This window comes from Rana temporaria, chromosome 13, assembly GCF_905171775.1.
Source record: "Rana temporaria chromosome 13, aRanTem1.1, whole genome shotgun sequence".
Taxonomy (NCBI): Eukaryota; Metazoa; Chordata; class Amphibia; order Anura; family Ranidae; genus Rana; species Rana temporaria.
The window spans coordinates 24,002,321-24,023,588 of NC_053501.1; the positions used below are offsets into that span (position 1 = coordinate 24,002,321).

The following is a 21,268-nucleotide window of genomic DNA, read 5'->3' on the forward strand; positions in this document are numbered from 1 at the left end:
AGCAAGAACGCATCAATAACATACCTGTGTTACCTTTTTGATGCGGTATTTTCACATGAAATACAACATAAGCACAGTAAAACAAATGTAATGCGATGAGTTGCTTACAAGAATGAAGGGTGATAAGCGAGGAAAAAGCGAGGAAGCAAAATTCAGCCAACCCTTTTACCCGATTTGTCCAGTCTTGGCAAAATTGAAGCACGAAGACCATTTAAATTATTAAAATGTTCCTTAAAGCGGAGTTCCACCCAAAAATTGAACTGCTTTTCGAAATCCTCCCCCCATACAGTGTCACATTTGCCACCTTTCAGGGGGGAGCAGATACCTGGCTAATACAGGTACTTTGCCCCCACTTCCAGGCATAGATAGCCGAGCCACCCACGGCTATATACACCACATCCGACGCCTCCTCCGTCCCCCCCCTGCTGTCTTCTGGGAGACACACCGGCCCCAGAAGACAGCAGGGAACAGTGGAATTGCGCAGCTTGAGTCGCGCATGCCAAATAGGGAACCAGGCTGTGAAGCCGCAAGGCTTCACTTTTTGATTCCCTTAACGAAGATGTCGGCGGGAGCACTCGAGAGCCGAGGGACAGATCGGCTTCGGGTGCCAACATGGTGGACTCCCTGGACAGGTAAGTATCCTTATTTAATAAGTTAGCAGCTGCAGTATTTGTAGCTGCTGACCTTTAAGAATAAAACAACATTGGTGGAACTCCGGTACTCATTTTTGACTCAGACGTTTTCCCCGCAGCCGCGCCATTTAGGTTCAATAAGTATTTATTAACATTTTTGACAGATCAACTGTGGGTATGGAGTTGGGTGTATGGGATTGTACTGTGTTTTTTATTTTGTTTGTTTTTTGTGGTTGAACTGGATGGACTTGTGTCTTTTTTCAGCCCGGCTAACTATGTAACTATGTAACAGAAAACAGAAGACATCAGATCAGGAACCCGACAAAGGGTAACCCGATCGGTACAGTATAACACATGCATATAGCGATACCAGATAAACGAGCGTGCACAAGTGAATAACCCAAAGGCACTTCGGTGGTACAGACAAAAATATGCACTGCAAACCTACGTCGGGCTGGGGCTGCAGCCGCGCCATTTAGAAAGCACAGCTTGCTTATCGCATGTGTAGTAGTGAAACGGCTGTGAAGCCAAAAGGCTTCACTGCCGGGTTCCCTTACTACGAATGGTGGCGGCAGCACCCAAGGTAAAGAAAAAAAAACCCGGCTGGTGTGCGGACATCGCTGGATTCCAGGACAGGTAAGTGCCCTAATATTAAAAGTCAGCATCTTCAGTATGTGTAGCTGCAGACTTTTTTGCTTGGGGGGAGGCGGAACTCCGCTTTAAACTGAACAGAATTGCTTTTGTACAGCGATCTACAGGAAGTGCATAAGGTGAACTGGGACACTTCTGACAATAGGACACAAAGGAACTATGTATAAAAGACGCATCCAGTGACAGCTGTTGGTGTGTTTAGTTCCTGTTTTAGGAGATTGGGGGGGGGGGGGGGGGGATACATGAAATACAGGACTTCAAATATCACAGTCCTGCATTCATCACAACACAATGGCAAGAGAAAAACTGCAAAGGAAGTATTAGAAAAAGTCTGAACACGGCATCTTTGTTATGCGTTTGTAATTAGGACAGAGAGGATCAGATGCATTTCCCATTACCTCTGAGAAACAAGAACAGAAGACAAAACAAACAGCTCAGCAAGGGAACCTATCATTAGGAAATGACGGAAAGCGCACTGCAACTAGCAGTTACTCTCATCATAATTGTTCTCCAGAGGCCTGTGATAAATGTAGAGTATCAAAAACCCCACTTTGCTGCAAGTGCATCCCACAATGCAATGCAGGCACCTAAGTGACATATTGAAAGGTGACTGTGCTACATTACAGATGCAAAATTGAGATTTGCATGCTACCCTTCATCCTTATGTTCAGTGGCAGAAGCAGCAGCGTTTTTGATCAGCTTAATCATGGGAGATTAAACATGACATGAAGCTATACTGCCTGCTCCTAGTCAGATCTATAAGGCCTCATGTACACTGGGCTTTTTATTTTAGCCAGTAAAAGCATCTTTAGCGTATGTGCCCATGCACACACAGGCATTCCCAGGCATATTAGAAGAGGAAAATTCACAGGCTAAAAAAGTATCCGACAAAAGGTGCGTTCAGGAGAGGAGCTGAAGAGCAGAAAAATTGCTTTGCTTGTTTAAAAAAAAAAAAACGCTAGACGTATCTAGACGCATTCGGGCGTTCATGCACTACAATGTTTAGTATAAATTATTATTCGGCCCAATGGGATATTATTAATGTTCAAATGCTCGATGCTGCTAAAGGTGCATGCAATACGCAGCTTTTACCACTTTTTGAAGCAGATTTTCTCCAGTCGGTGGCTAAAGACGCCTTAAACTTAACCACTAATTTCTGACACAGATGGAACGATTTGTCGCCAGACATGTCTGAAATTCCAACGTCTATAATTATCTTAGTTAGGCTTTTTTTTGGCAATTGTAATAATGATTAAGTGTAGATACAGAATGATTCCAAAGAACAAAGTGTTGCAACAGTCAGAATTAAAAATGGAAAAAACAAAATAGGCATTCACAGCTCAAGGCAGGAGTAGACCACTACAGTTCTCAGCCAGGCAGCGACAGAGCCACGCAGTTCTCAGCCAGGCAGCGACAGAGCCACGCAGTTCTCAGCCAGGCAGCGACAGAGCCACGCAGTTCTCAGCCAGGCAGCGACAGAGCCACACAGTTCTCAGCCAGCCAGCTACAGAGCCACACAGTTCTCAGCCAGCCAGCTACAGAGCCACGCAGTTCTCAGCCAGCCAGCTACAGAGCCACGCAGTTCTCAGCCAGCCAGCTACAGAGCCACGCAGTTCTCAGCCAGCCAGCTACAGAGCCACGCAGTTCTCAGCCAGCCAGCTACAGAGCCACGCAGTTCTCAGCCAGCCAGCTACAGAGCCACACAGTTCTCAGCCAGCCAGCTACAGAGCCACACAGTTCTCAGCCAGCCAGCTACAGAGCCACACAGTTCTCAGCCAGCCAGCTACAGAGCCACACAGTTCTCAGCCAGCCAGCTACAGAGCCACGCAGTTCTCAGCCAGCCAGCTACAGAGCCACGCAGTTCTCAGCCAGCCAGCTACAGAGCCACGCAGTTCTCAGCCAGCCAGCTACAGAGCCACGCAGTTCTCAGCCAGCCAGCTACAGAGCCACACAGTTCTCAGCCAGCCAGCTACAGAGCCACACAGTTCTCAGCCAGCCAGCTACAGAGCCACACAGTTCTCAGCCAGCCAGCTACAGAGCCACGCAGTTCTCAGCCAGCCAGCTACAGAGCCACACAGTTCTCAGCCAGCCAGCTACAGAGCCACACAGTTCTCAGCCAGCCAGCTACAGAGCCACGCAGTTCTCAGCCAGCCAGCTACAGAGCCACGCAGTTCTCAGCCAGCCAGCTACAGAGCCACACAGTTCTCAGCCAGCCAGCTACAGAGCCACACAGTTCTCAGCCAGCCAGCTACAGAGCCACGCAGTTCTCAGCCAGCCAGCTACAGAGCCACGCAGTTCTCAGCCAGCCAGCTACAGAGCCACACAGTTCTCAGCCAGCCAGCTACAGAGCCACACAGTTCTCAGCCAGCCAGCTACAGAGCCACACAGTTCTCAGCCAGCCAGCTACAGAGCCACACAGTTCTCAGCCAGCCAGCTACTGAGCCACACAGTTCCACAGAGATGGTCAGAGATGCCTTGAGGTTGTCAACTGCATATCATGTGAGGTTTGTTTTGGATGCATATCTTCTCGTTTTTAGTTCCTTTTAAACTGTTGAATCCCAGATGTTCGGCTTTAATCCAGGTAAGTCTCATTGCTATAGTAAAGATCTAGTACAATAAGATAAAATAAAGATGGATATGGAACTTACAGTTAAGCTCTGACGCAGTCCTCTCTGCTCTCATTCCCTTGTTTGTAGAACGGATGGTGTGTCGCACCGCCAAGACTGGCTGCAAGAAAACCACAATGAAAAAGATTACTCCTCCCCATAACCAGGCAGGGATTCCCCACTCCAAAACTATTTTAAAAGCTTCTGGCCTGAAACTCCAGCTGCAGACAAAAGGAATCATAGCCACTGTTTACCTTTTATATGAGCTCATAATAAGCACTATCCTCAAAATATACCTTTTGTGTGGAATTCCCCCTGAAAAACAGTACACTTCCTAATATGTGAGGGTTCCTAGGCATTACAGCCTCACAATTGTTCATCCGCAGTGTGAGATCTAAAGCACTGCTGCCTCTGACTGCTAGCCTTGGGAGATTTGGTGATGTCACTAATGTACTGCTCACGGTTCTCCTTGCTGGAGGCTCTCACATGAAAAGCCCTGCCTCTACCAAGATGGCCACCTCAACACACATAGAAAAAGGAATATGTCTAACAAAAAGATTGGCTTCAAGGAGACCACAGACAATGCTGGTGTCTAGTCCTTTGCCCTCTGTTCAATTTCTCTGACACCCAACTAAAGTCTCAAACCATTATCTCTTTATAGTCCCTTCACTCCACATAGTAGGATTTGTAATTGGACCTGAAAATTCTTTAGGATACCTTTTGGTCCCCACTGCTCTGTTTAGCAGCCTGGAGCAAAGAAAACAAACTAGGTTCTTTCAAGTATGGGAGAGCATTCAACTCCATCCCATTCCTCCTACAATATAGTGCTAGCGTTTGGGGCTTGGCTAATCAGGCACCAGAACAGTCACGTGGAGCAGGTAAAGCCTAGAGCTTACATGGGGCTTACTCTCTTTGCACCCAGTGGCTGAATGGAGCACAATGGGAGCAAAAGGAACAGATGATTATGTGCTGTTAATAGGACTACCAATAAAGTAAACCTGTTTCTATGCACTGCATGGGAATAAACAATTTAAACACAAACACTAAAGCTTAACTACTTGCCGACCAGCCGCCGCCGTTATACGGCGGCAGGTCGGCTCCCCTGCGCGAGGTCACGTAGATCTACGTCACCTCGCGAATCAGCCACTAGGGGCGCGTGCCTTCCTTCCTCGCCCCCTAGTGTAAACCCCTTCCCTGCCAGTGGCATTTTTATAGAAATCAATGCATTTTTATAGCACTTATCGCTATAAAAATGCCAATGGTCCCAAAAATGTGTCAAAAGTGTCCGAAGTGTCTGCCATAATGTCGCAGTACCGATAAAAATCGCTGATCACCGCCATTACTAGTAAAAAAAAAAAAATATTAACAAAAATGCCATAAAACTATGCCCTATTTTGTAGACGCTATAACTTTTGCGCAAACCAAACGCTTATTGCGATTTTTTATAGTTTATAATATTTTTGGGGATATTTATTATAGCAAAAAGTAAAAAATATTATTTTTTTTTCAAAATTGTCGCTCTATTTTTGTTTATAGCGCAAAAAATAAAAACCGCAGAGGTGATCAAATACCACCAAAATAAAGCTTTATTTGTGGGGGAAAAAAAAAAAGGACAGCAATTTTGTTTGGGAGCCACGTCGCACGACCGCGTAATTGTCAGTTAAAGTGACGCAGTGCCGAATCGCAAAAAGTGGCCCAGTCATTGACCAGCAATATGGTCCGGGGCTGAAGTGGTTAAACCAATGATGGACAAAGTATAGCATAGACCCGATTAATGATCCCCACATCATGAAGAGATAAGTCACTCACCTCCAAGTCATCCTCATCAGGCTCAATATAATGGTGGTGATGATCTGGGTTGTTGACCTTATCTAGGAGCTCCAAAGCCTGAAATCTGGAAAGACCACCTTGTGCCACAAGTGTATGCTGAGAAAGAGAAAATCAGGGTTAGATGGGAAAAGATGAACCAAAACTATACATGGTGCAGCAGATGGGAACTTACTGTCAGCAGTCGCTCCGCGGTTGGCCTTTTCTTTGGGTTCTTAGTGAGAGCAACTTTGATAAAGTTATGAAACACTGGAGTCCTAAAGAAAAGAAAATGGATAGGCATAAGAATATGCATAGTTCAAAAGGAAAAATATTTTCCCAAACTTAGAAGGCATTTATCCATTTAAAGCGTAGTTCCGCCCACTTTTAAAAGGTGGTCTTAAACTAAAAAGACCGCCCTATAGTGGATTTACTGCTACAGGCCGGCCATTCTGTGCAGAATCATGTATATACACATGCGATTCTAAACTTCCCAAAAGGGGGCGCGCTGCTTCTGCTGTGATTTGTCACAGCAGAAGCCATGCCGGTCAATGGATGTCCACCGGCACCAGCTGATCGTCGAGCAGAGACACAGGACAGAGCTTTGCCTATGTAAAGACAAGACAGAGCTCTGCCTATGTAAACAAGACAAGACAGAGCTCTGTTCCAACAGCAGGCCATGGATTTTGTGACTCTGCAAAAAAACAAAAAAAAAAACACATCACATCCCTTAGTGACAGCACCTCACACAGCACACAAAAACACCACCTAGGCACAAATGTAACCCTTTGATCGCCCTAGATGTATAACCACTTCTCAGCCAGTGTCATTAGTACAGTGACAGTGTATATTTTTAGCACTGATCACTGTATTAGTGTCACTGGTTAGGGTCGCACCGATACTAGTATTGGTGCCGATACGGAGCATTTGCCCAAGTACTTGCACTTGGGCAAATGCTCTGATGCTTGATTCGATACCTGGGCAATCAGAGATGATCAGTGCGGCCATGGGGGGAGTTACAGTCACTGATCTCCCTGTATAGATTTCAATAAAGTAGCCGACAGCTGCTTCTCCTCCTCTCCCTCCCCGTGGCTTTCAGCTGCTTTATTGAAATCTATACAGGGAGATCAGTGATTGTAACACCCCCAGCGCCGCACCGATCATCCCCAACTGTCCCCCTCCATGCTCCTCCTGTCAAGATGGAGAGCGGAGGAAGGAGCTTGTAAATTTGTCATTTACCGGCAGTGACTCTATCCATTCATAACTGAGCATCGAAAACTGTGTTTACGATGCTTCAGTTTATGAATGGAGAGGAGCTCCTGCCTCCTGTCCATTCATCTTTAGTGTAGCTGAGGCTGCAGAGCAATGGACTGGGGAATCTGTGTCCTTAGTCCCTTTCTCTGTCTCAAAAGGGAGATGTCAGGGGTCTGTTAAGATCACTGATATCTCACCAAAGCCCCTCCCCCAACATGGCTGATAAAAATAACAAAACAAAAAAAAAAAAAACACACCGACACTGTGCACTCCGTATATATTGACAAAGCCAGACATTTTATCCCTTCTCTATCCAAACTGAGCGCACATGACTGGAGTTAAAAACACACAACTTACCATCTCAGTTTCTCTTTTAGCTTGGGAGGCTGAAAGTTGCTCTTTGACATTAGAAACAAAGCTCTAAAAAAAACAAAAAAAAAACCCAGGAATTAAAAAAAAAGAGAAGAAAAGTGGCACTTTACCAAATTCAGTCATGGAATAAAAATATAGATTAGCGCAATACAGTGTGATCTCTTTGTCTGGATTCATATCAATTTTGGAAAAGTAAGATTGTCCTGGCCGCAGCGGGAAGGCAGCATACCCCGCCGGGAAAACACAGTGATTATTGCTAGTGGCTATAGCTGTAGCTAGCAATAATCACATGTAAAATACGACAGGCTGGTTGTACCCAAGTTGATCTACCAGCCTGCCCACCCCCCCTCCCCCAATACATGGTTCGAATTTGGGCCGATTTCTGCTGAACTGGTCAAGATTTTAACCGTCTATGGCTTGTTTAAGCCAAAACAGTTATGATGCCTGCATAGTTACTAACTGTATTAAGAAGGGTCTAAATCATTCTAGGTTCACAACTCCTTTAATTAAATCGATATGTGGGCTTATCTGCTAATAAGTGACAAACAAAATGTCAATGCTTGCTGCAGGTTCATTTTAAAAAGACAGAATGCCATAACGGGTAACAAATGCACTACATTTAGTGCAGACAGAACAGTCACACGATCTGTTTTACTCAGCTGACATCTAACACTATAGTCAAAACAGACCTCATTGGATGCAGATCAAATAATGGCGGCTGCAGCTCTGCAAGCTCTATAGCGGTGATACCGACAGCCCAGATGTCACAGAGCTGGTTGTAGCCTCCGTTCTTCTCCACGGCAGCCACTTCTGGGGCCATCCTGCGACAGAAAGAGCATGGTCAAACATGTATTGCTATATGCTGAAGTCAAATTGTTTAATTCTTTCTGGAATGTTCTGGTTTATCACACTCAGATATTGTTCAGAAGGCTTGAACCTCCAGTTTAAAAATAAAAATAATTGTTACAATACACTGTATTGCAGGGATATGCAATTAGCGGACCTCCAGCTGTTGCAGAACTACAAGTCCCATGAGGCATAGCAATGACAGCCACAAGCATGACACCCAGAGGCATGATGGGACTTGTAGTTTTGCAACAGCTGGAGGTCCGCTAATTGCATATCCCTGCTGTATTGGCAAAAGTTTGTGGACATCCGACCATCACACCTAGAAGAGCTCACTGGCCACCCCATTCCAAAACTAGGTGCATACAATCAAGCACAAAGCCATACAATTTCCATTCACAAACTTTAGAATACAAAGACATTTTTAGACAACTATGTGTTTCCAACCTTGTGATAACAGTTTGGTAAAGGCCCCTTTTGTGTTCCAGCATATCTGTGCCCCCGTGTACACAGCCAACTTCATATAGACATAGTTTGACGAGTTTGGTGTAGAGGATCTCGGTGATCTGCACAGAGTCCTGATATCAATCATACTAACCACTAGAGATGGGCCTCGGCGTGTTCGGGATCCTAGTCCCAACCCACATGCCGATCCTTTCAGAAAGCCGACACTGCACACCACTAATCACAGGTAGTGAGAAATTTTCCGATCTGTGCAGCTGTGGACCGGGAAATGTCTCACTGCCTGGGATTAGCAGTCTTCTCATCCAACATCAGTACGTGACCAGCCAAATGCTCCTAAATCTTCAGGAAACCTTCCCAGAAAGGTGGGATCTTTTACAGTTACAAAAGGGGGATAACTCCAAAATAAAATTACTGTATATACTCTAGTATAAGCCAAGGCACCTAATTTTTACCACAAAAAAATGGGAAAACGTATTGACTTGAGTATAAGCCTAGGGTGTCCATCTGCATGCCTCACTGTGTCCATGTGCATGCCTCACTGTGCCCATGCCTAGACTGATGTTTAACATGAAAGTCTATGGAAGGGGTGCCCGGGTTTGAAAAAAAAACAAAAAAAAAACGGTGCTCCCCAGCCGTAGGTCCCCCAGACAACAAACTTTGCACACTTGTAGAGGAGAAATGGGGCTACATGTGTGCCAAGTTCCGGGTCCAGGGGACCTACGACCGGCGGGTACCGGATCCCCAAAGTCACAGGAGAAATGACCGTTTAACATGGTAGTCTATGTAAGAGTTGCCCGGCTTTGAAAAATAGGTGCTCCCCTACACTTGTAGAGGAAGAGTGGGGCTACATGTGTGCCAAGGTTGGGGTCCAGGGGACCTACGGTCGGCACCGGGTCCCCAAAGTCTGGGAGATCAGGCGCAAAAAGGTGACTCGAGTATAAGCCGAGGGGGGCATTTTCAGCACAAAAAAATGTGCTGAAAAACTTGCCTTATACGCGAGTATATACGGTACAGTCCTTAGATGTGATGTCGGCATTAGTTTTCTCGTTTCAAGCTTTTTCTTACTTTATGGTCACCTAGTGAACCCTGCCTGCCCCTTCTATTCCTCATAACAGAGGGGTATAGTTATGTAGTCTTCAGAGAACAATGTAATTGATACAAATTTGCAAAGGACATTACCAGCTCACAAGATTTCCAGCAAAATCAACAGGTATTTATTTGAGATGATTAAACAGATAAATATTCAATTAAAAGTGTGTTCCAACAGTCTAAAAGGAACCAAAATAAGAGAAGTTCATTGTAAAGCCCCGTGCACACGGCCGGGTTTCCCGTCGGGAAAACTGCTGGGAGAGCTTTTGGCCGGGAATCCCGGCAGTGTGTATGCTTCCTCGCAGTTTTCCCGACAGGAAAACTGCTGGGAATCTTTGCGGGAAAATAGAGAACCTGCTCTCTATTTTCCCGCCGGGATTCCCGGAGGTTTTAAACCCGGCAATTTTCCTATGGGGAAACACTGCGAGGGAGTATACACAAGGCCGTGATTCCCAGCCTAAGCTCTCCCCGTAGTTTTTCCGACGGGAAACCCGGCTGTGTGTACAGAGGGAAACTTACCGAGCAGGTTCTCTGGTTTTCTCGGCGGACTTTTTACCGACGAGAAAACCAAGCGTGTGTACAGGGCTTTAGGGTTTGCATATTTATTGCCCATGGTTTTGTAAGGGGATGTCCAACAAGCTCATATATACCGCAGTTATGATGTTAAGGTGTCCACAAACTTTTGCAGATAAACAATACCCAAGCACAACTGCAAATTCAGTTTCTGGTGGTAGCAGACTGGTGCTCCAGTTATAGTGCTCCTGCACTCTGACGATCAGATCTGTAGTAAATTCAACCCGACAACTAAATGTAACCTCTAAAATCGGAATTTTGGGCTACATACCGAAACACACTGGTACCAAGCCAACGTGTTTCGGCTGTGACGGCCTTCATCACAGTGCACAAAGGGGAAACACGTTAGCTTGTTACCACTGTGAATTAGTATGTAGTCAATAAAGGTTTGGAATTTACAGACTACACCAAGTTCACAAACTTTTGGCCAAATCGTGTAGCAACCAATCATTTCTCTATTTCTTCCTACCACAATAGACCAAATTGTCCCCTCCGCTCCTCCCAAGACATCTTGCTCTCTAGCTCCTTTGTTGTCTCCTCCTATGCTCGCCTTCAGGACTTTTCCAGAACCTCTCCCATCCTCTGGCACTCCCTTCCTCCAGTATGTCAGGTTAGCTCCTACCCTATCAGCCTTTAAGCAATCCTTGAAAACAAATTCAGGGAAGTCTACCCCACCGCCTCATAAAAACTGTATTTGGATCACCACCATCAGATCATCCCCTACAGCCATTATCTTTGTGCCACCACCTCCTGCATTTAGATTGTAAGCTCCATGAGCAGGGACCTCATACTCCTCCTGTATTGTAATTGTACTGTCCCCATTTATAATGTAAAGCACTGCACAAACTGATGGTGCTATATAAATCCTGTATTATATATTATCATTTTAAGAAAGGAATGATGCAATTGGCCGATATGGACAGGGTTCCTTTAGACTCTTGCAGTAACGAGGCCCACTATACCCAACGGAGTGGAAGAGTATATTCTTACCAGTATGGGGTTCCAATAAAAGATTTCCTTTTGGCAATTGTTGCTGTTATTTTTGCTGCCACACCAAAGTCCGCTGTGAAAATAAAAGTTCAAAGAAAAATCCATGAGAGATGGCAAGCTTACCATTTTAAAGGGTATCTGCTCACTTGACACAGGCAACCATTTTATTTTTGATGCAACCGAACCCTGAATTTGCAAATAGTGAACGAAAAACACACAGCCTTTATAAAAATATGTGGCCCTTTGCCCAAGTAAGGGTTTGAGATTCAGGCATCCTTGCTGTGATGATACACAGATGCTCAGAATTAGGAATGGAGGGTTCACAACACTTTTCAGAGCCTAAAATAAGATGGTCTGTTGCAAACATCATCTACTACCTGCCTTGTATAGAAAAATAGGCTTCATGAGACATTAGCTGAATCATATACTGTACTGACTTTGGAAGGAATAAATTGCCTGAAAAGTATCTTAAGAGTCTTTGGGGTTGATTTAGCTCTGTGTGGACGTATAGAACAGGGCTCGGGAGTGAGCACGCACTATAGCAAGCAGCTGGGGGGGGAGGGGGCAGGAGCACTGGCAGGGGCCCCGAGAAGAGGAGGATGGGGGCTGTTGTGTGTAAAACCACTACACAGAGCAGGCAAGAATGAGGCCTCGTACACACGACAGAGTTTCTCGGCAGAATTCGGCGAGAAACTCGGTCAGAGCCGGATTCTGCCGAGAAACTCTGTCGTGTGTACACTTTCGGCCCGATGGAGCCGCCGAGGAACTCGTCGAGAAAATAGAGAACATGTTCTCTATTTTCTCGTTGTTCTATGGGAGCTCTCGGCCCGCCGAGCTCCTCGGCGGCTTCAGGGCTGAACTCGCCGAGGAACTCGACGTGTTTGGCACGTCGAGTTCCTCGGCCGTGTGTACGAGGCCTGACATTTTAAGTTAAAAGCCGTTTGGCTATCATGCACAGTGGCACCAAAATTTTGCAGTTTTGGCAAATTGATCCCAATGTATAAAAATGTTGCCTGTGCGAAAAGAACATTCACACAATCAGGATGAAAATTGCTGTATTCTCTCCAATACAGGTAGCCCCCATATCATCAATGCCACATAGTTGCCACAATGCAATACAATACCTCAATCAGGGGGAAAAAAAAGCATATTTGGTGAAATTTACTAAAGCAGGCACAGAATCTGGCGCAGCTCTGCAATCAACTTCTAGATTTTTTTGTCAAAGGTTAATTGAACAAGCTGATGTTAGAAGACAAGTGGGTACAATGCACAGCAGCACCAGATTCTGCGTGCTCCAGTAAACTAAGTACACATAACAGAGGAAGTACGGCAATTTTCATCCCGACTACACAAGCTTTTTATTTTATACATAGACCCCCCAAGTGTACCTAAAGCACTAGGATTAAGCACCAATTTATAGTGCGAAACGCATCAGCTGTTCTACTCCCGTGTTGTGTGCTGTGACTTGTAGTGCATTTTTCCTTTTTTAAATAAAGACAACCATCAAGGTTTTTTGGAGTACGGCTGTCCATATTTTCTTTTTCCATTTGTTGCCTTGTGCATTGCCAGCACCCTTGATCTCCTGAGACTACACTGATCATCCTAACACAATCCACCTGGAGCGGTAACTTTCTTTCAAGTGTACCTAAACCAAAGAACAAAAATGTAATATATGCTGAGTCCTCAGATGTATTACTGCATTACTTTTTCTATCAGGCTCTTATCTTTTATTCTTCCCAGTAACACACTTCATGTCCTAGGGTGACAACACTCAGTTACTGCATTGTATTTTGGGAGGCGCAGTGTTGTCTCCTAAGACCCCTTTCACACTTGTGTGATGTCATGCGACTCATGTCCAAAGTCACAGGAAGCAAGTCGTACCCCCACGATTCCCAATAATAACCATTCATTTATGTGTGACTTCAAAGTAGTCCCTTTACTACTTTGGTCCGACTTTGATGTGAGTTGAGGTCCATAGACTTCAAGTTCACACAGGCATTCCCTGAAATCCGGTCAAAATCGCAGCCGCAAAATCGAGCAACTTTCAAGTTGCGGCAGTGTGAAAGGGGCCTCTGCCCGCTGTAATGAATTGTACAACTCAACCTCTCCTTAACACTGTTACATGGGGGTGTGTACTAAAACAAAACAAGGAATGCTCAGAGAATTTAGATTTCAGTTCAGTGCACAGAAAGTTACAAGGACACCAATTTCTGTTAGGATTATCAGGTATTTCTCTGCACTTGCAGAAAACGTACTTGGCAGAAAAAAAAACAAATGTAGCCACCAGACCGGGAGACTGGTAAGCTGACTATACTACACTTTTAGTCAATTTGGAAGCTCCCTGCCGCCGCTTTGCAGCCACTTCAGCTCCCGGGGATATGATCTCTCAGCCCCCAAATGCCTTCTATCAGTTTTGCTACTGCTTATACTGTTTTACCAAATACCCATAGGTAAGATTGTTAGGAATCACTGTGTAGTGTTCCCTCTTTTCCCTTTCTAATTAATTACCATTAATTAGTTTCTCATTATCAACTATCATTTACTGTAGGTTACCCCAGTCCCTAGCTGCTCCTGATGAGTGGAAATATTCCACGAAACGCATCAAGCATACGAACATACAATATAGCTGTCAAGTCACAGTGAAGATGCTTTCTACTATGGGCTTGATATTGTCTGAATCATCAATTGTATTTTACTATTTATCATGGTTATATGTCTGGGTCACATTGCTGGTTTCATTGTTCATCATGTGTTATTATGTTTGTTAATGTTACTATCAGAATGCTATATGATTTACCAATCATGCTTCTGTTATACATTGTAACCCATTTATTGATCTACCCTGTTTACCTACATTGCATTGTGCCCTAGCAAGCCATTAATAAATATTTTTTATCATATTGATTGATTCAGTCTGCCCTAGTGTTCTGTTTCAATTAAAGTCCCAACAACTTATTTTCCCTATTTCATGTTGCCGGGGATGGAGGCTTACATGCCGGATGGCCATAGCATCATTTAAAGTCCCACCCTATTAGGTTTTAAATTTAGCAATTTAAACTCCATATTTATACTACACTTTTGTTCTTTGGCTAACATATACTTTTAATGAACAGTTGCACCTTCCTAAAGTTCTAGGAATCGCCAAAAGCCATTCAGTGAAGGAACTACAAATTCCAACATGCCTTATCAGCCAGTGATTTGCCAGTGGGTTTGCCAGTGGGTTTGCCGAGCTCTGCTGTAGGATAACAAAGCTCCTTCTATACAGCCCTGTAAAATCAAACGTTATATAGGAATTACCTAGTTTGACATCGCCATTGTCTGTGAGTAGTATGTTGGCACCCTGCAAGAGACATAAAACTTGTTTTAGCTGCATTTTACTGTTACAACCATCAGCAGAAATATATTACACACACACACACACACATAAAAATTATATATATAAGTGCCACGCTAATCAAGTGTAGAAATAGATATGCCGGGATCCCATGTAGAGGATACACCTGTAAACCTAGTAATTGTCTTGAAAATTCATGTGTTAATATAAAAACATATAAACAGATAATAAAGAGTACACCATTTTTATTTATTTTTTTTCCCACAATTTCCCCTTCTTTTCAATATTGACCTGAACTCTTTAAACCCTTTAAAGCAGAGTTCCGCTGGAAAAAATAAAAAATTAAATATAAATTTAGAAATATACAACATATGCTGTGGCCAGGGGATATTCACTCACATTTTTGGATTATTTAAGCAAGATTTTTTGTTTATTGTGATGCTATGTGTTATTTTTGTGAGTTTCATAAACACAGATTTTATTTGTGTCTTTTTTTTTTTTTTTAACAAGAGAATTTTATTTGTGTCTTTAATATTCAATATTGACACACAGATTATATTTTTGTACTTTTTTGTACATTTGCACTGAACTTATTATCCGTTAGGATTCTGTTTTAATATTAAAACATACATTTTCAGGACAACAATTACTAGATTTCCAGGTCTATCCTCTAGATAGGGTCCCCAGTATATCTTTTTCGACACTTGATTGACTCTGCACTTATTTTATACATTTTTTTGTAAACACATATTGTCCTTTGTGGTGCTGGCTGCTTTTTATTCACATTGGGATACCAGCGCAGTATTTCTTTTTACATCAGCAGAAATATAGACTGCGTCACCAATCTACACACCGCAGGGACAATTATCATTCATGAGAATGTAGTCACTAATTCAGCGGTTCAAAAGATCATACTGAGTAATAGGGCTAATCTTGTTATCAGCGAGATCTCTTACAATATATGCAGTAATGCTACAGGGTGTGTATTTGGGTGACTCCAGGGGAGATTGCTGTCAATTCAACTTAATATACGTCCTTTTACATATGTTGTCATTGATTCAAGGAGGATTGAGTGTTACACAGCCGTCTTCATACATTCCATATATATTTGCACTCAATGATACAGCATGTGCTTTTTTCCTCTATTTTTTGTGCATTGGGTAAACAGCCTTCCCACAATGTAGCATCTATATAAGCTTCCCCATAGTGTATCTTCCATTCTAGTCCCCCAAGGTCTTTAAGTGCAAAGCATTACCAATTCTGAAAATCTGGCCAAAACAAACCACAGATCACACATCATACAGATACAGATACACAGATACAGATACACAGATACAGATACACAGATACAGATACACAGATATACAGATACACAGATACAGATACACAGATATACAGATACACAGATACACAGATACACAGATACACAGATACAGATACACAGATACAGATACACAGATACAGATACACAGATACCAATTCACAAAAGTAGTATATAAAATTCATATGTTTAGTTTTCTCCATTAAACCTTTAGCTGCCAGAACCGTTTTTGCGCGTAAAATTTTTTTTTTTGGTCTGAAGATTACACAAAACTCCCAAAAATCATATATTTTCTCAAAGCAGACACCCTAGAGCAGTGATGGCGAGCGTTGGCACCCCAGATGTTCTGGAACAAGATTTCCCACGTTGCCCATGCATTCTGCAGTGTAGTGGAGCATCATGGGAAATGTTGTTCCAGAACATCTGGGGTGCCAAGGTTCGCCATCACTGGTCTAGAGAAAAAGAAAAGTGGTAGTTCTAATTTTTTACGTCACACGATATTACTGCAATATTTTAGCATTAAAAAAAACACCACACAAGTGAATTTTAGGGAAAAGAAACGCAATAAATCACCCAAATTTTGGGTAAAATATGAAAGACGAGGTTGCGTCAATTAAATACCCAACTTTGGCCAACCATAAATTTGCGTGTGCCCGTAAAATGACGACAAGCATCAAGTATTTTCTATAGTTGATGCTTCAAAAGCCCCCTATAGGTATCAGTTTAGTGTTATGGAGGAGGTCTTGTGTTAGAAATATTGCTTTCCCTCTGGTGTGCGCGGCGATATGTAACCTGTGTATTGCAACTGACATTTTCACAAGTAGGTGCTCCTGAAGGATGCACTTACTATCATGTTAGTATATTTGGGGGTGGGCCTTGAGAAAAAAAAATGGGGGGGAGGGGATTTACAGTGGAGCAAAAAAGTATTTAGTCAGCCACCAATTGTGCAAGTTCTCCCACTTAAAAATATGAGAGGGGCCTGTAATTGTCATCATAGGTATACCTCAACTATGAGAGACAAAATGTGGAAACAAATCCAGACAATCACATTGTCTGATTTGGAAAGAATTTATTTGCAAATTATGGTGGAAAATAAGTATTTGGTCACCTACAAACAAGATTTCTGCCTCTCACAGACCTGTATCTTCTTCTTTAAGAGGCTCCTCTGTCCTCCAACAGTCACACTCCAAACTCCACTATGGTGAAGACCAAAGAGCTGTTGAAGGACACCAGAAACCAAATTTTGACCTGCACCAGGCTGGGAAGACTGAATCTGCAATAGGCAAGCAGCTTGGTGTGAAGAAATCAACTGTGGGAGCAATAATTAGAAAATGGAAGACATACAAGACCACTGATAATCTCCCTCGATCTGTGTCTCCACACAAGATCTCACACCATGGGGTCAAAATGATAACAAAAACGGTGAGCAAAAATCCCAGAACCACACGGGGGGACCTAGTGAATGACCTGCAGAGAGCTGGGACACACTACGCCGCCAGGGACTCAGATCCTGCAGTGCCAGATGTGTCCCCCTGCTTAAGCCAGTACATGTCCGGGCCCGTCTGAGGTTTGCTAGAGAGCATTTGGATGATCCAGAAGAGGATTGGGAGAATGTCGCATGGTCAGAAGAAACCAAAGTAGAACTGTTTGGTAGAAACACAACTCGTCGTGTTTGGAGGAAAGAGAATGCCAAGTTACAACCAAAGAACACCATACCTACTGTGAAGCATGGGGGTGGCAACATCATACTTTGGGGGTGTTTCTCTGCAAAGGGAACAGGACGACTGATCTGTGTACATGAAAGAATGGAGGGGGCCATGTATCGTGAGATTTTGAGTGCAAACCTCCTCCCATCAGCAAGGGCATTGAAGATGAAACGTGGATGGGTCTTTCAGCATGACAATGATCCCAAACACACCACGCGGGCAATGAAGGAGTGGCTTCGTAAGAAGCATTTCAAGGTCCTGGAGTGGCCTAGCCAGTCTCCAGATCTCAACCCCATAGAAAACCTTTGGAGGGAGTTGAAAGTCCGTGTTGCCCAACGACAGGCCCAAAACATCACTGCTCTAGAGGAGATCTGCATGGAGGAAGGGGCCAACATACCAGCAACAGTGTGTGACAACCTTGTGAAGACTTACAGAAAATGTTTGACCTCTGTCATTGCCAACAAAGGATATATAACCAAGTATTGAGATGAACTTTTGATATTGACCAAATACTTATTTTCCACCATAATTTTCAAATAAATTCTTTCCAAATCAGACAGACAATGTGATTGTCTGGATTTGTTTCCACATTTTGTCTCTCATAGTTGAGGTATACCTATGATGACAATTACAGGCCTCATCTTTTTAAGTGGGAGAACTTGCACAATTGGTGGCTGACTAAATACTTTTTTGCCCCACTGTATGTTTTTGGGTGTAACAATTAATTTATTTTTTACGTAAACTTTATTTTTTTAATTACATACAAGACAAAAGGGTACCCTGTATCCACTTCCCACTTCCAGGAGATGCTCCTTGTCATTGCTGCGACTTTAATGCGGTTGGGATGCCGGTGCCATCTCCTGGGGCACTTGGGTCACCCTACAAACAAGTTGTACTTTGTGCTCCCTCCTATGTGTTGTAGGTTTGATAGATCTGCTGATGTGTTTGATAAACTACTATGTACCAAGTTTTGTACCGTTGATTAGAGTTTGCATTCAGTTATTACATGTAATGTGTCGGGCCGTGCGGGTCCTGCCCTTGTTATAAAAAAAAAAAAAAGGGTACCCTGTGTGATATTATTTAGGTGACAGGTCAGCTTGACCGGGAAGTGATATCAGAGACGTTGCTTTCTGGGTCACAAGAAGGGGAGGAGAGGGAAGGTGTGTCCTCTGCTTCCTCTTCAGCCTTTGGCAGCAAAAGGGTTAAAGCATTCATTAAAATATTTAAGAGGTAGTAAAGCCTGCTTTGTGATTTTTAGAATAAGGCTTACCTGTAGGTAAAATTAATACTAAAGGGGCAAAGTTTAAGACAAAGTACCCCCAACAGGTCATGTTTTCAGGATTTCCCTCAGATGAAACCAGCTGTGGTTATTTATAAGGCAGTAAAACTGATAAAATCACCTGTGCAATATAATGGAAAGCCTGAAAACATGACCTGTTGGGGGTACTTGAGGACTGTAGTTGAGAAACATTGGTTTAGGAGATAGTCACACTTGATGCGCTCTGAAGCAGCGTGCCGGAACCAAGGGCTCCCGTGTGCATGCCTACAGAACTGCAGTCTGAACCCAGAAGGAAGGCCGGGGGAAGATGGAAGCCCCGTCAGTGGTAACAGCAGGGCCGGACTTTGACTTGACTGGGCTCAAGCCCATGGGCTCCGCCCAATAGGGGGCCCCTTACGTTTAAATTCTTTAAATAATATGCCAGCCATTTAAAGTGGTTGTAATGTAAACCCTTGGAAACAACAGTCTTAAAAAATAGCCCATAACACAGGCAGCTGATCATTTGCATGACGTCACCGCGCTTGCGCACATTAGCCCTTCTAAAGCGGCATTTAAAGCTTGCTGGAATGCAGTATGTGAGAACTTCCCCTCTGTCCGGCACAGAGGAGAAGTCTTGTGGTGTTTAGCTCCTTCCACTCTTCCTGATACTTCGCTGTGTGACTAAAGAAGACGTCACAAAAGCAGGTGCACGTCTGACAGAAGCCGACCAAATGCGCACCCCCCAACGGACCGGCTGGCGTAAACACAGGCTGAATGTCAAATTTGGCCTGTGTGTACGGGGCTTAAGGGAGCCCGTCTATACCTGCTCTTTCTGCCTGGGTTCGCCATTTATTGAAGCTGTACTATACTATCAAAGGAAAAAAAAAAAAAAAAAAGACACTTAAAAAAAAAAAAAAAAAAAGTACTCGACAAACCAATATATAGTTACCGTTTTTCCTGAACCTAACCTCTTAAGGTTAAGCTAAAACTTAAACCAGAAGCTAAACCACTAAATCTTCATCTATATCTCAAAATAACTCCTAAATCTATTAACCTCATCATTACAGCTAACCTCAACCTCGCCCCCAAATGTAACCAATAAGCTTACATAACTCCTTAAGCTAATCCTAAGGGCTCAGTTTCATTGCTGTTATTACCTGCCTTTTCAGAAAGAAGTGAAACGGCACAAAAACAGCAAGGAAAGGTGTAAGATAGTAACAGATTTTATGTCTTGCACCTGCTATGAGGCTTCAGCAGCAGTCCAACAGGGAGACCATGACTTACTTGTCCATGTCACTGGTCCCTATATTGGGTACAGGTTTTTACCATAATGGCGCAAGTACCAATAGGGATCTTCAGGGTCTTGGTTCCATAGGAATGGACCATGGCCCTGGACCTGTATAGCACCCTGTGGCTAACTATAGGTGAGGGCTCAAGCTGGATCCAGTGCTCGAAGCAACTTTACAGGCCGTCCCTTCATTGGGTATGCTTCCTAAGGTTTTACCAAGGTTGCACCAATGGGCATGCATGGCTTCTACGGTTTCTATTTCTGTAGGAGAAAAAAGTGAAGGGCTGATTGAAGAATCAAAAATAAAATAAGAAAGGAAGCAGAGAGTGATTTCTACTAGGAGGGAGAAGAGGTCCATCATACTGGGACACTCAAAAAATGTTGGGCTAATAGATTAAAGTAGCGTTATAGGCGGGTACCAGGAGGGGTCCTCAAAGCTTTGTCAGTGTCCAGTCACCTGAAGTGACCAGCCTATAACCCAGGGTCTAGGATTCTCACAGCCTGTGTCCTGTACAATTTAAATATAGTCTTTTTATTGGTATTCAAAAGGAGGATTGGAATCTATATGATTTTTTTTTTAATACCATAACAATGAATATGGACCCTAAATGTGCACCCAACCCCATTATCAGAATGAAAAACAATACTATCCTATTACTCATATTCTCAAAATCACTTAATGGCCTTACGGTTACTTAAAATGCTCACCAAAAAGAGCGCTGCCTATGTAAACAAGGCAGACCCCCGGCGCTGACAGTGAACAAGTGATGGATTTTCCATCCATACATACATCCATCCCATAGTTTGTAGACGCTATAACTTTTGCACAAATAAAAATGCGCTCAGGCATTTTTTTCTGTAGCAGAATACGTATTGCCCTAAATTCATGAAGAAATTAGATTTATTTTATTTTTGGATGTGTTTTAAAGCAGAAAGTAAAAAAAATATATTTTTTTCAATATACATCAAATACCACCAAAAATAAAGCACTATTTGTGGGGGGGGAGTTTACAAATTTTATTTAGGTACAGTATAGCATGACCGTGCAAATGTTTAGCTAAAGTAACGCAGCGCCGT

At 43.4% G+C, this 21,268-nt stretch overlaps 1 protein-coding gene across 2 annotated transcripts in view; it reads right to left on the reverse strand.

Moving 5' to 3' along the window:
- MAP4K5 (mitogen-activated protein kinase kinase kinase kinase 5) overlaps positions 1 to 21,268 on the reverse strand; it is a 144,282-nt gene that overhangs the window by 31,384 nt on the left and 91,630 nt on the right. For both annotated transcript variants that reach the window (XM_040333686.1, XM_040333685.1), the window contains exons 7-13: positions 14,582 to 14,624; positions 11,285 to 11,357; positions 8,011 to 8,142; positions 7,307 to 7,369; positions 5,892 to 5,973; positions 5,699 to 5,815; positions 3,932 to 4,010 (exon numbers count right to left, since the gene is read on the reverse strand). In XM_040333686.1, coding sequence (XP_040189620.1) covers positions 3,932 to 4,010; positions 5,699 to 5,815; positions 5,892 to 5,973; positions 7,307 to 7,369; positions 8,011 to 8,142; positions 11,285 to 11,357; positions 14,582 to 14,624 — 589 coding nt within the window. The remainder of the gene's footprint in view (positions 1 to 3,931; positions 4,011 to 5,698; positions 5,816 to 5,891; positions 5,974 to 7,306; positions 7,370 to 8,010; positions 8,143 to 11,284; positions 11,358 to 14,581; positions 14,625 to 21,268) is intronic.